Genomic DNA, 18,166 nt, shown 5'->3' with positions numbered 1-18,166 from the left:
ATTTTAACATATGTTATTAGTTTGTAACAAATATTAAACTTTTCTCTAAGAGATACACATTAAAACCAAAAATATTTACTGGGACGTTAAACAAGATGTGAAATTTCAGAGACTATATTTTGGAAGAGAACATTCAGATTTATGTCTGATCTTCCCTTAAGCTATATAAGCCTTAAAAATACAGAAAAAATATATTACCAGATTTTTAATACATGCTATTTTTTTTCTTTTTTAACTGATAAAGATTTACGGTGTGAAGTCTTCTATGCTTAATTCAAGTTTGACAGTACTGCATTGGACCAATTTGCATATGACATATCTTCACTAAGGCAGGATATTAATTTACTATTTGTTTAAAACTATAATTATTACATACAGAGTGCTTATTCATATCTTTTCTAATTTCTAGAATTAGTGATACAGTCCTTAGGATTCATCTCCAAAAGCAGAAGTAGCATTAAAAATATATATTAAATATTCATAAATCATTTGCTGTGTTTTCATTCTGTTCAGTTTTCTTTGTAGAAAAGGTAGTAAGTTCTGAATATCATAAAAGTTCTCCATCTTGTGCTAGTTAAAATCTGCATATGGCTTAGTCTTTCAGTTTACTTTTCTGTGGAGCTTGTTACTTTCATTTCCTAAATCATGATGATAATTCAAATTCATGTTAATTTTGTGTTAAATTTATTTAAAAATAATTTATTTATTTGTTTGTTTATTGGGGGGAGTGAGAAAGAGAAAGAGCACAAGATGGGGGGAGGGTCAGAGGGAGAAGCAGACTGCCTACTGAGTGGGTAGCCTGATATGGGGCTAGATCCTGGGACCCCTGGATCATGACCTGAGCCAAAGGCGGATGCTCAACCAGCTGAGCCACCCAGGAGTCCCCTGTTAAATTTTCTTTCTAATATTAAAATGAACAGGGCAGCAGTTGTAGTGTTATGCCATTCCAGCAAATCTGTTTTTAATTGCCTTCTATTATATGCTTTATCAGTGATTTTAAACATTAGGTTTTTTAATGGTTTAATAACTTGGTTGTAACTTTGCATATAGAAAGCTTAATTTGAAATAATTTGATTATCAGAATATCCTAACATTTGATTGTATTTTTAATAAAAACACCAAAGAGAGAAAACCTTTACATGTGAATGTAAACTAAAGAGTTCTCACTAAGAGTCTTTAACAGAGTTATTAAAAGAACTATATTCTTCTCAATACTGTGTACGTACAGACATGGGTTGGCCAGCCAGTTTCGGATTTTCCCATTGTTCTTTTTCTAATTTCTTATTATTAACTGCCTTTAGATGTACAAGTACTTTCATTTTGCTGTTAGGCTATTTTGGCAAGTTACTATTATGCAACAGGTGAACTACAAAGTTATTTAATATGTATAATAGAAGTAGTGTTACAGGTTTTCTTTAAAATTTGAAAGCATTCTCAAGATACATTGGAAAGTCATAATCCAATTTTTTGAACTTATTTTGAAAAAAAATTCAAACTTGCTGAAAAGTTGCAGGAATAGTATAGTGAACTTATGATAGGTTAATCAGTCAACATTTTTCCACATTTGCTTTCTTCCCCTTCTGTCCATCTTCTATCCTTCCTTCCCTCTTAATCCCCTTTTTTTGCCCACTGGACATACTTCTTTTCTTTTGCCCCACAGCTTTAATGAGGTATAACTGACAAAATTGTAAGATGCTTCAAGTATACAACATAATGATTTGATATTCATGTACATTGTGAAAGGATTCCCCCCTATAGATGCGGTGACATCTATCATCGCATATAGTATTTATCTTTGGTGAGAGTGTTTCAGTTTAACTCTCTTTGCAAATTCCTTTAAACAATACAGTGTTATCAACTATAGTCATCGCGTTATACATTAGATACATAGACCTTACTCATTTTATAAGTGGAAATTGTACCTTTTTACAAATCTCTCTCTATCCCCCTATTTCCTTGCCAGCCCCTGGCAACCACTAATTATTTTCTTTTTTAAAAAATATGTTGTATATTGCCTCTAAAGATAATGAATCATGTACTCCTGTGCATCACTACTGTTATTTGTAGATGTGACTTTCTCAGAATCTACTTGAGAATATTTTATTCAGCTTTCATTTAAATTAAATGTTTGTTTGTTTTAACAAGAAGATATAGGCTTTGATAGCGTAAATATGGGTATATTCAAATTTAACAGAAACTTTTGCTAAATTAATGGGAGTAAAAATTAGGGAATATTTTGATTATGAAGAACATTTTCTTAAGGGCCTTATACTAAGTCCTGGGAGTTTGTTTATGTGTACCATTAAAAGTTATTTGAAATGACTTACTAATCTTGGGCTAAAGAAACTTTTGAGTATTTAATATATGTGGAATATATAAAATGTTTTAATTTAATGTAGTATATGTTAGAAAGCTATTTTCGGGGGTGAATAGATGCTAATTTGGCCATCTTTTGTTCTGAATTAGGAAGCTCTGGAGGAATATGTGAAAAAAGTAAGCTGTATTCAGATGGTAAGAAGAAGTCCTTAAACACTGGAATTATTACTGTTCAGAACTATGGGTCTCATGTACCCCCCAAAGTCTCTCACATTACTTTTGCTCATGAAGTTGGACATAACTTTGGATCTCCAGTAAGTATTGCCTAATCATTAGATTTTGTAAAGATTATTAAATTTTATATTGAGTGATTTGTTTACAAGTACATATGGATACTTAGGGTTTTTTTTTTTTTTTTAAGATTTTGTTTATTTATTTGACATCATGAGGAGGCATAGAGGCAGGCAGAGAGGTGGGGGGAAGCAGGTTCCCCGCTGAGCAGAGAGCCTGATGTGGGGCTGTATCCCAGGCTGCTGATCTGAGATCATGACCTGAGCTGAAGGCAGAGGCTTAACCTCCTGAGCCACCCGTGCGCCTCTAGTTTTTTTTTTTTTTTTAACTGAAGTATATAGTTGACTGTTTAGTTTTTATATATTGGAACATAGGAATGTACTTGACGCTACTGAAAGGGAGGAAGATAGAATATTTGCAAGTCAAATATGAAAAGGAAGCATAACAATGCAGGAATCTATGTAGGCAAGGAATTTTGTCTGTTTCATTCACTTCTCTGTCTGCTGGTCCTAGAACAGTGCCCATGAGCAGGGGGAGGGGCAGAGACAGAGGGAGAGAATCTTAAACAGGCTCCACCCACAGTATGGACTTGGGACTCAAGCTCATGACCCCAAGATGGTGACCTGAGCTGAAATCAAGAATGGGATGATCAACCAACTGAGCCACCCAGGCTCCCCTCACTTTTCATTGTTTAAAGTACATTTTGAGGGGTGCCTGTGGGTGGCTCAGTGGGTTAAAGCCTCTGCCTTCGGCTCGGGTCATGATCTCGGGGTCCTGGGATCAAGCCCCACATCGGGCTCTCTGCTCAGTGGGGAGCCTGCTTCCCCCTCTCTCTGCCTGCCTCTCTGCCTACTTGTGATCTCTCACTCTGTCAAATAAATAAATAAAATCTTAAAAAAAAAAAAAAAAAGGACATTTGAATGTTAGCAAACTATGAAGTGTTTTTTTTTTGTTTTTTGTTTTTTGGGGTTTTTTTGCTTGGTTTCTGTTAAAGCATTATTGGAGTTTTTTAGATTTGTCTTTCTCTATTGTGGATTGATATTTTAAATTTTTTCAGTGTGAACATATACAAAAGTAGAGAAAAATAGTGCAATAAATTCTTACATGCCCATTATCTAGAACAGGGGTCAGTAAACTTTTTCTATAAAGACTGTGCTAGTAAACATGCTAGATTTGGAGGGTAACATTTGGCCTCTGTTGCATATTTTTCTTTGTTGTATTTACAATCCTTTAAACATGGAAAACCATTCTTAGCTTGGGCCATATAAAAATGGGCTGTGGCTCTGGTTTGCCAACTTCTGATTCAGATTCAACAGTGACCAAGATGTTGCCATACCTTCTTTCTCTGTGTTTCTTTCTTTCTGTAAGGGATTAGAAGCAAATTTACTCATCGTTAACATATTTCAGTATACATCCTTAAAAAATTAGACATTTTTTTACATAACTGTAATGTAGTTATGATACCTGACAAAGTTAACAATTCCTTTGTGTCATTTAGTACTCAGTCCGTCATATTGATTTTCAAGTGACCTAAAGATTAATGCACACAGAAATACAAAATACTGAAAGATAGTTTATGATTTTGGTAGGGCTTATTAAATAATGAATTTGGGGAAATATTATTTTATAACTATGTAAATTCATTTTACTTGTACCATATCACTTGTAAAAATGGAAATTTTCTTGAGTTTAAAAGAAAATTATATAGTTGGAGTTTAAAATCCTCAAATGCACTTCTCTAATTTTCTCCTAGTTTGTAAAATGGAAGTGCCATCTCACTAAATAACAAATCTTTCTTCTTCTAAATCCCTATCAGAAATTGATAGATTATTAATACTCTTAAACTATTTAAAATGTGTTTAATCTCTCTGCCTCTTGACTGCTTTTGTTCTTGAGCTTGATACATTTTTTTCTTGTTAGAGGTTCAAAACTTTGAAAGTGGTTTTGTCTTTGCAGGAAATATGTGATCTGCTTTCTTTCTTTCTTTCTTTCTTTCTTTCTTTCTTTCTTTCTTTCTTTGAGAGAGAGTGAGCATGAGCAAAGGGTAGGGAGAAGCAGACTCCCTGCCGAGCCTGATGTGGGGCTTGATCCCAGGACCCAAGGATCATGACCTGAGCCAAAGGCAGAGGCTTAACTGACTGAGCCACCCAGGCATCTGTTCTTAAGAGAGTAATTGAAATTGTAGAGATAGCAGAGAACTATTGCTTATGGTTAATTTTTTTTTTCAAGGGCAAGTAAATGTTCTCTTTTCTCTCTCAGTCTCCTTGATTCCAACCCTTACTCGGGGTGTTGTAGTACTCTTCAGCTACTCCTCTGTCATTTAGGCTAAGGCCTCCCCAATTTTTTCTTTAATTTACATTTTATTTATTTTTTTAAATTAACATATAATATAGTATTGGTTTCAGAGGTACAGGTTTGTGATTCATCAGTCTTATGTAATTATTATGTAATAATTCATCAGTGCTTATTACATCATGTGCTCTCTTTAGTGTCCATCACCCAGGTACCCCATTCCTTCACCCCTCTCCCCTTCAGCAGCCCTCTGTTTGTTTCCTGTGATTAAGAGTCTCTTATGGTTTGTCTCCCTCTCTGATTTCATCTTGTTTCATTTTTTCCTCTCTTGCCATATGATCCTGTGTTTTATTTCTTAAATGCCATATATGCGTGAGATCATATGATAATTGTCCTTCTTTGATTGACTTATATCACTTAGCTTAATACCCTCTAGTTCCATCCATGTCGTTGCAAATGGCAAGATTTCATTTTTCTGATTGCTGAGTAGTAGTCCATTTGTGTGTGTGTGTGTGTGTATGTGTGTGTGTGTTTGTGTGTATATATATATATATATATATATATATATATATATATACACATTTTCTTTATCCATTCTTCTGTTGATGGACATCTGGGGTCTGGGCTCTTTCCATAGTTTGACTGTTGTGGACATTGCTGCTATAAAAATTGGGGTGCAGGTGCCCCTTTGGATCACTATGTTTGTGTCTTTGGGGTAAATACCCAGTAGTGCAATTGCTGGGTTATAGGGTAGCTCCATTTTCAACTTTTTTGAGGAGCTTCCATACTGTTTTCCAAGTGGCTGTACCAGCTTGCATTCCCGCCAGTAGTGTAGGAGGGGTCCCCTTTTTCCGCATCCTAATCAACATTGGTCGTTTCCTGACTTGTTAATATTAGCCATTCTGACTGGTGTGAGGTGGGATCTCATTGTGGTTTTGATTTGTATTTCCCTGATGCTGAGTGATGTAGGGCCTCCGTATTTTAATGTGCTTGTAAATTACCAAGGATCTTGAAATACAGATTCCATGAGGAGGGGGACAAGTTTCTGCATTTTTTTTTAGGTAGGCTTCAATGTGAGGCTTGAGCTCACGACCCTGAGATCAAGACCTGAGCTGAGCTCAAGAGTCATATGCTTGACCAGCTAATCCACCCTGTTCACCTCAGTTTTTACATTCCCAGGTGTTGCTGTAGCTGCCCCTGGTCTATAGATCACACTTGGAGGGGAATCTAATCTGTTCTCTTTTTACTTCCTGTCTAATCTATTCCTTATCCAACTGCCAGAAATTTTTTTTAATGTAATAATTTTATATTACTTATGGCTTTTTGTTTAATGGATAAGTTGGTTCACGTTCTTTGCTTACCCTGTTATGTTTTCCTCTCATACCAGACTACTTTTAAAGACTCTGCCATGCTCAATCACACCCCATTCCTTTGTTCATGTTATTCACACTACCATGCATATACACAGTAGTGCTTACTATTAAATTACTTTTAAATTTACTAAGAGCAGCCAGGACTATAAATTCCTGAGCCCATCTCCCTTGACATCTTTATCTGAAATCTGTCTTTATCTTTCCTGTTGTACATCTGTACTATGTCAGTGTTACTTTCTCTTAATGGTTCACACTATCACTTGTGTTTATTTATCCTATCCCAAATCTTTTTTGTACACCTGTTGTTAGCCACTTTATAAGCTCTGTCTTGGGAGGTTGTAATAATAAACGAGACAAGTTTCTGTCTCTTAGTATGAAAGTTATAGTATGTGCTTGCTGTTACCAAATTAATCTTTGTCTAGGTTATACTTCTGATTGTTTTGATCATGTCACTTCGGTTTACAACCTTATTTCCCGTACCTGCTGGTATTGCTCATACAGTTTCCTTATCTTAGCATTTAGGATTTTCCATCTGTTTTTTTTTTTAAGATTTTATTTATTTATTTGACAGACAGAGATCACAAGTAGGCAGAGAGGCAGACAGCGAGAGAGGAGGAAGCAGGCTGCCTGCTGAGCAGAGAGCCCGATGCGGGGCTCAATCCCAGGACCCTGGGATCATGACCTGAGCCGAAGGCAGAGGCTTTAACTCACAGAACCACCCAGGCGCCCCAGGGTTTTCCATCTTTTGGGTTTAAGTATATTTCCATTGTTAACTGTCCTCTCCTATCAAATTAAGTTACTTATAGTCCTTTAAAATTTTCTTTTTGCCAGGAAGCCAATTCCTTCTCACCTTTGCCTACTGAAATCTTGATCCATGTTACATAATGTAAATTGATAGAGCCTTTGTCATTCATTTGTCATTATGTATCAAGACCCTTAAAATGTTTGACCTTATAACTCAGAAACTCTACCCTTGGGAATCCAACTTTATAAAAGAAAAATGCAGAATCTGTCAAAGATTTATGTGCATTAAAGTATCTATTACAGTTTTATTTATTTATAGCAAAAAGTTTTAAGCAGCCTAAATGGCCCCACAGTAGGAAAGTATCCTGGATTGCTCTGCAATCATTTAAAAATCAGTGTTTGCCTTATTCAGTTAAGCTGAAAGAAATCACTTATATAACTGTACAAGTGGTATAATTCAAATTTTGTATTAAAATATATAACTACGTACAAGTCAGGTAGGAAGTAGACAAAAATGTTAATAGTAGTTATTATGCATGGTTGAGTGTGATTGAAATTTGTCTTCTAAATTTTCTAAAAGAGTATGTATTGTTTTTATAGTCAGAGAAAAATTTTTCTGTTTTCTTGTCAAATTTAGAGTTTCTTTGTGAAACCATTTGAACTGTCAGGACTTTTTGGGGATATAGTCAAGTAGCCTTTATATTCTGTCTTATAGTTTGCTTACCCATATGCTTGTTTATCCCCTGTTCTGAGTATGACAAATATGAATAATTGGCATGCTTGTTTATAACCTCTTCTCCCTCCATGGCCATTAATGATTATCTATTACAATATCCTCTGGCTAGTAAAGTAATAACTGATCAGTGATATCTGTTTGTTTGTTTATGTATGTATGCATGTGAGTAAGCAACCAACCAAGTGCTTTTCCTAATGTGGGGCTTGAACTCACGACCCTGAGATCAAGAGTTAGTTATTCTGTCAACTGAGCCAGTTAGGCCCCCCCAGTTAGTGATATCTGTAATAGATTTATGGGGCAGAGAGTCAGACTAGCCAGGGATATCAAAATATGCTATCTCTTTTAAATAGAATATAAGCCTTTGAGGGCTAGGAACACTGCTTAAACTCATATTTTTATATTTTTAGTTCCTCATAAAATATCGGACACATTCTAATATTTATTGAATTGAAAATATTTTGTGATAATATCAAGAGTTATACAGTATTGGGATTTTTTTCTTTTTCTAAAATTCTAATGCTGAGAATAAATCTAATGTCATTCATTATCCTAAAGCAAATTGAATTCTATAGAATGAAAACATAAAGCAAGGTAGTATTGGAGAATAATCAAGAGTTGTTAAATGCTGAATCTAGGTTCAGGGGAACAGCAAGAGGTACCAGGGAGAATAAACGTGATAGGAGAGGTCTTAACGTTTAATAGTTGCTTCAGGGGGCGCACCTGGCTGGCTCAGTTGGAAGCTAGTTGATCTTCTAGTTATGAGTTTGAGCCCCATGTTTGATGTCAATATTAGTTAAATAAAAAAAAAAAAAAAGAATAAAATCTTTAAAAAAAAAAGTTGTTTCAGATTAGGGAGTAGAAAATGAAAGTAATTTAGATGGGTTTTGAAAAGAAACATAATGCCTTTGGGCATTCTTTCTTTTCTGGAAGGTGGAATTGTTGGGTATTCAAATAACAGTTTAATTAAACATAGCTTTTATTCTAGGATCCAAATATTTTCACCCTTTTTGGCAAGTTCTGAATTGTTGTTTGAGGAGCATTGTGAGGTTCATTCGTTTGTTTGTTTCCTTGTTTTGAGATTTTATTTATTTATTTGACAGAGCGATCACAAGCAGGGGGGAACGGGAGAGGGAGAAACAGGGAGCCCTATTCTGGGGCTTGATCCCAGGATGCTTGTATCAAGACCTGAGCTGAAAGCAGCTGCTTTATTGACTTGAGCCACCCAGGCGTCCCTGATTTGTTTTTTAAATATCTGTTTCCCAGGGGAGGAAGGGAGGTGGGGGTGCTGGTGCGATCTGGTAATATTCTGTTAGTTGATCTCCATGCTGGTCACATAAGTATATTTACTTTGAGAAAATTTATGGAGCTATAGTTTGGTACTTGGTACTTTTTGGTATGTATATACTTAAATAATATTTGCCAACACCATAAACTTTCTCTGTACACACACATGTATGTCTGTTGTTTTACTCTTGCAAAGAGTGTTTTAGTTTTACCACTTGGCTTTTCTTTTTCTTTCTTTCTTTCCTTTTTTTTTTTTAAAGATTTTATTTATTTATTTATTTGAGAGAGAGAGAGAGAGAGATTACAAGTAGGTAGAGAGGCAGGCAGAGGGAGAGGGGGAAGCAGGCTCTCCCCGCTGAGCAGAGAGCCCGATATGGGGCTCCATCCCAGGACCCTGAGATCATGACCCGAGCTGAAGGCAGAGGCTAATTCACTGAGCCACCCAGGTGCCCCATCACTTGGCTTTTCTTAATTGTCATTTAAAAATAACATTTACTGGGATGCCTGGGTGGCTCAAACAACTCTTGGCTTCAGCTCAGATCATTACCTTGTAGTGTGGCATCAAGCCCCAAGTTCGGCTCTGTGCTCAGTGTGGAGTCTGCTATAGTCTCTCTCTCTCTCCCCCTTTATCTCAAATAAATAAATAAAATCTTTTTAAAAAATAGCATCTACTTAATCTTTCTTAAGTACTAGTTAGTAAGTCAACTCTCTTAGATGCCTATCTTTTATGTACTTAGCTTCATGCCATTCTCTTTTGTTTCTCATCTTTCCTCATCTTTTCTCTCTGAACTAATCATAGTAATTTAGCATGTATATTAAAGAATATTTAGTCATTTTAAGTAGTTTGCATTCCTGTCACTAGTTTTGAAAGTAGGTGCTTATTTTTTTCATTTTATTAAGTTTTTAATTTTAATTCCAGTGCAGTTAGCATACAGTGTTATATTAGTTTCAGGTATACAGTATAGTGATTCAATACTTCTGACTCAGTGCTCATCATGATAAGTGCATTCCTTAATTGCATCACCTATTTCTCCCTCTCTGGTAACCATCAGTTTGTTCTTTATAGTTAAAAGACTATTTCCTGGCGTCTCTCCCTCTCTTTTTCCTTTGTTCATTTGTTTTGTTTCTTAAATTCCACGTATGAGTGAAACTGTGTGGTATTTGCCTTTATCTGACTGACTTATTTCACATACATTATTCTCTTTGCTCAATCCATGTTGTTGCAAATGGCAAGATTTCATTTTTTTTATGGCTAAATAAGAGTCCATTGTATATATGTACTACACCTTCCTTATCCATTCATCAGTCAGTAGGCCCTTGGCCTGTTTCCATAATTTGGCTATTGTAAATAATGCTGCAATAAACATAGGAGTGCATGGTGAGCTTATTTTTGACAGACTTTATGATGGTTTATCCTCCATTCTACTCCCCCTTTACAGAGTTGTACATTATTGTGGGTAGACCTTCCCTCATTTTTCCTCCCCTTCTAAGACAGTGGCTCCTAAAAGAGCAAATTGTTTTCCTTCTCACAGTCTAAAACAATTGTAGGATCTTTTTTAGGGAAGAGTCCACAAGAACAATCTTCCATTGTTCTTCTGGTGAGAAAATTACATTTAATCAGATGACCTGAAAACCTTATTTTACTTCCTGTTTATGTAACTCTATATTCTGTTTGGCAGCATGATTCTGGAACAGAGTGCACTCCAGGAGAGTCTAAGAATTTAGGACAGAAAGAAAATGGCAATTACATCATGTATGCAAGAGCAACATCCGGGGACAAACTTAACAACAATAAATTCTCACTCTGTAGTATTAGAAATATAAGCCAAGTTCTTGAGAAGAAAAGAAACAACTGTTTTGTTGGTATGTATGTTTTCCAAACATGCATTTGCAAACATTCAGAAAACTTGAAACACCCATGCCCTTACCACCTCTATTTTATAACTATTAAAAACTTTGTTGTATTTACTTTATAACTTATTTATTAAGTTATCCATCCCTCAATCCCATGTTTTTTTGTAGCAATTTAAAATGGATTGCAGACATCAGTATACTTCACCGTTAAACACTTCAGCCTATATAACTAAAGGTCAATATTGTTTGTGGGTTTTTTTTTAAACGTAAGTGAAATGTTGCACAGTAAGTCCACCATTAGTGAGCTTTGACAAACGCATTTACCTGTATGACCTAAGCACCTATCAAAATACAGAATATTTCTGTCACCCCACAAAGTTCTTTCATTTCTTTTCACTGTAAGTTTCTGCCCCCAACCATTCTCAGAGACAACCATCATTTTGATTTATTTCATTGTAGAGAAATTTTGTTTGTATTACTTCATATAAGTGGAATCATATGGTTTATATTCTTTTGTGGAGGGCTGCTTTCATTCAGCATATTTTGAGATTCATCAGTAGCGATCTATTTTATTGCTGAGTAGTTAATATTGCTTGCATTGTCTGAATATATCACACTTTGCTCATCCGCTCTCTTATTGTTGAACACCTGAACACCTGGGCTTTTTGGGTTTCAGCTATTGTGAATAAAGCTGCTGTGAAATTCTTTTTTGCCTTATGCTAAAGAAAAGAAGATATAAAATATGTATAATATAAATAAGAATAAAAAATAAAAATATACAAAATTTGTATGTAAGCTAATTTTAAGTTAAAATTCAGTGATATTAAGTACATTTATAGCGATGTGCAGCCATCACCACTACCCATTTCCAAAGTTTTTCATCTCTCCAGATAGAAATTCTGTAATCATTAAAAGCACTAACTCCTGCTTCCCTCTCTCCCAACTGGGTAACCTGTTATCTGTTTTCTGTCTCTATGAATTTGCCTGTTCTGGGACCCTGATATAGATGGGATTGTACGATATTTGGCCTTCCATGTCTAGCTTAGTTCCCTTAGCATAAACTTTCAAGATTGATTCAAATTATAGTTTATATTAGAATGCCATTCTTTTTATGGCTGAATAATATTCCATTGTATGGATAATACCACATTTTGTTTATCTGTTCATCTGTTATGCCTCTCTTGCAGCATTTAATATGTTCTAAGTATGTTCTAAATATTCTACCTGTCCTGTTTCACGTTATTAAGTTAGTTGAGGGCAAACACACCTCCCTCCCTCCTGCTATCCCCTCACCGATACCCTACTAAACCATTCTTCATTTCTAAAATTTTGTCACTCCAAATGTTATATAAATGGAATCATACATTATGTAACCTTTGAGATTGCCTTTTTGCACTCAGCAAAATTCCCTGAAGATTCATTCAGATTGTTGCCTTTATCAGGAGTTTGTTTTTATTGCTGAGGAGTATCCCATGGTGTGTCTGTACCACAATTTGTTTACAGTTGTAGCACAGGCTACAAGGGAACACAGCTCAAACACACGAACCCATCACAAGGCGTATCTGAGTCCAAATTATTCTAGAAAGACGAGCTTTATATTTAGAAAGTTCATTCACCTGCTAAAGGCTATCTGGGCTATTTTCAGTTTCTGGCTATTATGAATAAAGCAGCTATAAACATTTATGTATAGGCTTTTTATGCGAACATAACTTTTCATTTCTCTGGGATAAATGCCCCCCAGTCCAGTTGATGGATCGTATAATAATTGTTTGCTCTTATTTCTGCAGAACTGTCAAAGCGTTTTCTGCAGCGGCTGTATTATTTTAGGGTCCCATCAGCAGTGTATGAGTGATCTAATTTCTCCACATCTTTGTCACCTTTTGGCATTTTTATTATTTTTATTTTATCTATTCTGATAGGTGTAAAGTGATATTTTATTGTGGTTTTAATTTGCATTTTTCTCATGACTAAAAATGTTCATCTTTTCATGTGCTTTATTTGCCATCTGTTTATCTTCTTTGGTGAAATGTCCATATTTCTTGGCCATTTCTCATTGGATTTTTTTTTTTTTTCTGTTGGGTTTTGAGAGTTCTTTACATAGCCTGCATACTAGTCATTTGTCAGATATTGATCTGCACATATTTTTCTTCCAGTTTGTGGCTTTTCATTTTATCCTCTTCACAGAATCTTTCCCAGAGTAAAAATTAAATTTTTGTTCAGGCTCAAGTTTCAATTTTTACTTAATATTGATTGGCTTTTTCTTTTAAGGCCTTCTATTTGTTTTAAAAGGGCAGATTCCAATTACATGGATGATATCGTTTTTGTTACTGCTGTTGTTATTATCACTGGTAGGTTTTCTAAGACATGTAAAAGTGCTACGTAGTTTCTTTATTTGTAAACTGGATTTTCACAGTAAACTTTCTGATTGAAGTTGTCTTTTAAAAATGAGCATATTGTAGGTATTATGTAAGGAAATCTGTTTCTTAAATTATAGTGAGATATGTGTCTGTTATAATTTTTGCATTTAAACAGCACCTTTTCCATGTGTCCTAGCTTACTTGAAAAAATATTTCTCTATGAAATAAAAACCAATGTGCAGTAAATATTGCCTCAGAGGTTTTCTGACTTTATCATTTTTCCTTTTCTCCTAAATTACATGTCCTGTGAATTCTGAAATGATGATTACGAGACTTAAGAACAAAGTCATTATTATTCATTTAGGATATATGTCTATGTTCATGCTTCTAGTTTTAGAGAACAGAATAGGTGGTACAAAATAAAAGAGAGGGAGAGATCTTCAGTTAGCTCTAAGATTTCCTTTAATATTTGATGTGGTTAAGGATAAGAATGAATTTTCTAAATATAAAGCTAGTCTTTCTGGAATAGTTTGGATTCAGATATGCTTTGTGTTTAAGTTCAGGTTTTCCCTTATATTTACTCAGTTCTCAATTTTAAGCCTGTGCTAGAACAGTTTCCCACATCAATTTGATGTAGCAGAAAGAAAAGAACACCAGATTTTAAATCCTGGAAATCTAGGTTTGGTCTCTGATTTGCCTGTACTGTGGCATATAGTTTCTGGCAAGTCACAGACTGTCTGGAAGTTAGTTTTCTTTTCTAAAAGGTGAAGACATTTGATTCTTGTCATTTCCCTGCAGATGCTAAAGTTCGGTGGTCTTCTCATCTTACAAGGAGTAGCATTCCTCTACAGATGTTAAAGCCCATTGATAAAATTCGAGAACTTTAAGAGCGCCTACAAGTTTTTCTAAAATTATTCACTGTGCTTAGACCAGACTGTCTAATGTTAATGAGCCAAGATTTGACCTAATACTGTTAGCCTTTTGGGAATACAAAAAAAAAATAGAAATAATATGTAGTTCTTCCCTTAGAGAGCTTGGGTCTAGCTGAGGAACAAATTAATGTACATTTAAAAAAAATATTGACTAGGAAATAATCAGCTAAACACAACATGGCAATTCTGTAAGACAAAATGACCCAATTTCTTTAACAAATAAGTAGTGTAAAAGTAAAAAGAGAGGAGGGAGTCTCATATATTAAAGGAACCAAAAGCAACCATGGTGTTGAGGATCCTTATGTGGAACTTTGTTTCAAACAAACCAGATGTAAAAAGACAGTTGAGGAAATTGAACATGGATTGGCTATTAGATGCTGTTAAAGCATATTATTAATTTTGTTAGATGTAATAATGCTATTATGGTTAGATTTAAAAAAGAAAAAACTCCGGTCTCTTAGATTCATCCTGGAGTATTTACAAGAATGAATGTAATGAATATGTTGGGTGGAATTGTTTATAGCATATTGTTGATAGCTGTTAACGCCAAGTGATTGGTACATGGGAGTTCACTGTACTTCTACTACTTCTGTGTATATTTGAAATTTTCTGTTAACACAGAAGGTTTAATTTTTTTCCTGGTTGATGAAGCACTAACTTAGTTCATATTTGCATAATGTGAACAGTGCAGTCATTGTTCAGTAAAGCTCAGTGTAGCCTAAATAGAATGTTACCACTTCCAGAAGGGACTTTAGAGGGAACCATAATGTCAAACCTCTTCACTGTACAGATTAAGAAGCTGAGGCCCCCCAAAAGGGAAGTGACTTGCCCATGGCTACATTGCTAGTTATTGACTGAGGCACTGTTAGAATTGAATTTAGGTCTTCTACTGATTTCGAGATTCCTAGTTCTACTTTTTTGTATTCATCAAATTATCCTTTCTCCCTTTGTTATGAGGCTCCAAAGTTTGTGCATTTTAAATCAAATTAATGTGTGCTGACAGTGTTTACTTTGTTTTATTGATTTTCCTCAGAATCTGGCCAACCTATTTGTGGAAATGGGATGGTGGAGCAAGGTGAAGAATGTGACTGTGGCTATAGTGACCAGTGTAAAGATGAGTGCTGCTATGATGCAAACCAGCCAGAGGGGAAGAAATGCAAGCTGAAGCCTGGGAAGCAGTGCAGGTACCCTACCTGTCCCGGGAGTGCTCACGCTGCCACCGGTCAGCCCGGGGCCATTAGGACCCATTTAAAACTGACCTTAAGAGACACATAGGGTTTGGAAACTTTGTCTTTGTTTGCTGCTGTCTTGTATATTTTTCTGGAGTAGCTTTGATGAGTGCACTGTGGTTGGCAGATTGAGCTCCTTGTAATTGTAGCTTGTGTGGTGGGTGTAAAAAACAGGCAAAAGACAAGACGCTCAATAAAATACACACTGTTCAGTTCCTAACTTAAAAATGTGACTTTCATCCGTATTTTTAGAATTTTAACTTTAAATATCTAGGTAATACTGATTTCATAGACTCTTGTAACTTAGTGTCGTATAATTATTTCACTTGTCAAAATTACTTTGGTAATGGTAGATATAAGCAACAAAATATTGCCAGTGCACTTCTTTTTAAATGGTTGGTCTGTATATCCTAGTTTGATGTTAGCATATAAATGTGAGAAAAATTGATGAATTGACTAATGTATGATGTTAACTGTCAAACACACTGATAGCTCACCTAATATTAAATCTGTTTTCTCTGATAGCCTTTCACTAAAGGCAAGTAGAATAAGAGTGTTGAATACAGTATGCCTTGATTACAAAAACCAGACAGTCACTCTTTTACATTTATAGAATGTTGAAATTTAGTAGCCTCTTAGTCCAAAATCTGAAGTTTTATACCAATAACATACTTACATAAAAGATGAGACTTACAATTTAAAAATTAGGACCATATCTATGCATATAGGAAATAAGCAAGTAATTTTCCTTAATCTAAAGTTTAGTGTTCATTCTAGCCCAAGCCAAGGTCCCTGTTGTACAGCACAGTGTGCGTTCAAATCAAAAACTGAGAAGTGTCGGGATGATTCAGACTGTGCAAAAGAAGGAATATGTAATGGCATCACAGCTCTCTGCCCAGCCTCTGATCCTAAACCAAACTTTACGGACTGTAATAGGCATACACAAGTGTGCATTAATGGGGTAAGCATTTGCTTTATAACCTTTTCATTTAGTTTTATAAAACCTGCTTTTTCAGAATAATTGTTTGTTACTTAAAGCCGCAGCATTCTAGTAATTGATCCTGGTCCCTGTTTTAATAATATCCCTTTCTGTTCCCTCATAAAGCCATGAATATACCGTGTGGTATAAGTGCCTGGTGGCATTCGATTAGTTACTGACTAACCTTTCATCTTTCCACTGCATGTGTTTGATAGTCTCTAGAGAAAAATAGTTGTATAGCTAGGCATATGACTTTGCACTGCTTTTGAGTTTTATAAATTAGTATTTTAACAGCCTACATAAAAGGACTCTTCTGGTCATTTTATCTGAATGTGAAGCCTTTAAAGCTTTCTTGGCTAGACATTCACTTATAAAGGAGCCATAATAACCAATATAAAATTGATGCTCATCTAATCTCTTTCTCTATTTTTGTTTTGTTCAGATTTTTTTTTAAGTTGCCATTTCTTTAAAAGATTTGCTACCTTGGGGCTCCTGGTGGCTCAGTGGGTTGAGGCCTTCGGCTCAGGTCATGATCTCAGGGTCCTGGAATCGGGCCCCACAACGGGCTCTCTGCTTGGCGGGGAACCTGCTTCCTCCTCTCTCTCTCTCCCTGCCTCTCTGCCTACTTGTGATCTCTGTCAAATTAAAAAAAAAAAAAGATTTGCTACCTTATTTGCACTTAATTGTTTTTTGGGTGTGTTTATATGATCCACTTCTGATATTAATCTATACTTTTTTGTTCCCCATGGTGTTTCTGCTTAATTTTTTTTTTTTTTTTAAGATTTTACTTTCTTATTTGACAGAGATCACAAGTAGGCAGAAAGGCAGAGAAAGAGGAGGAAGCAGGCTCCCTGCTGAGCAGAGAGCCTGATGCGGGGCTCAATCCCAGGACCCTGGGATCATGACCTGAGCCGAAGGCAGAGGCTTTAACCCACTGAGCCACCCAGGCGCCCCTCTACTTAATTATTTTAGCATCAGAGGTGTATACCTGTCACTGTGAACAATAGGTTTGACTGTAGAGAGATTAATAACTGGTCTTTTATTTTTCTTGCAGCAATGTGCAGGTTCTATCTGTGAGAAGTATGGCCTGGAGGAGTGTACCTGTGCCAGCTCAGATGGCAAAGATGATAAGGAATTATGCCATGTTTGCTGTATGAAGAAGAGTAAGGATTTTAAAAACACAAGAATATAAAATCTGTTTTAAAACCTAATTTTTCTCCTTAATTTTTTTAAGTTAGTTTGTGTATTTATTTATTATTATTTAGTAATCTCTAGACCCAATGTGGGGCTTGAAGTCACAATCCTGAGATCAGAGTTGCATGCTTCTTTGACTAAGCCAACCAGGTGCCCCTAAAAATTTTTTTTTAAAGTAAACTCTGCCCCCAACGTGGGGCTTGAACTCACAACCCCAAGATCAAGAGTCTCATGCTGTATCAGCTGAGCCAACCAGGACTCATTTTCCTCTTACGTTTTAAGCATTAAACATTGTTATCCAGTTTGGACAGGTCATTTCCACTGATACTGGTCCTCTTTGGAAAATTTTAAATGTAGCGTAGCATTTTGTTTCTAGTATTATGATCCCTACAGCGTTTTAAAAATGATAAGCTAGACAAAAACCTGCCAGCTTTATGGCAATAATTAATATAAACACCATTAGCCATTGTAGGTACAAAATCAGGTGTTGCTGGCTGTTTGTTTATATTGTATGTTTAAGGCGAATTACCAATGGTGTTATCCAGCCTAACCAATGCAAGTCTATATAACATGTCATAGTAATGA

At 35.5% G+C, this 18,166-nt stretch overlaps 1 protein-coding gene across 2 annotated transcripts in view; it reads left to right on the top strand.

The window, feature by feature from the left end:
- The window catches only part of ADAM10 (ADAM metallopeptidase domain 10), a 134,198-nt gene that overhangs the window by 102,739 nt on the left and 13,293 nt on the right, over nt 1-18,166 (top strand). For both annotated transcript variants that reach the window (XM_047735763.1, XM_047735762.1), the window contains 5 exons: nt 2,467-2,630; nt 10,716-10,899; nt 15,213-15,363; nt 16,186-16,369; nt 17,442-17,550. In XM_047735763.1, the coding sequence (XP_047591719.1) occupies nt 2,467-2,630; nt 10,716-10,899; nt 15,213-15,363; nt 16,186-16,369; nt 17,442-17,550 (792 nt within the window). The remainder of the gene's footprint in view (nt 1-2,466; nt 2,631-10,715; nt 10,900-15,212; nt 15,364-16,185; nt 16,370-17,441; nt 17,551-18,166) is intronic.

This window comes from Lutra lutra, chromosome 7, assembly GCF_902655055.1.
Source record: "Lutra lutra chromosome 7, mLutLut1.2, whole genome shotgun sequence".
In the NCBI taxonomy this organism is placed as follows: domain Eukaryota; kingdom Metazoa; phylum Chordata; class Mammalia; order Carnivora; family Mustelidae; genus Lutra; species Lutra lutra.
This window is presented reverse-complemented; position numbering and strand designations above follow the sequence as displayed.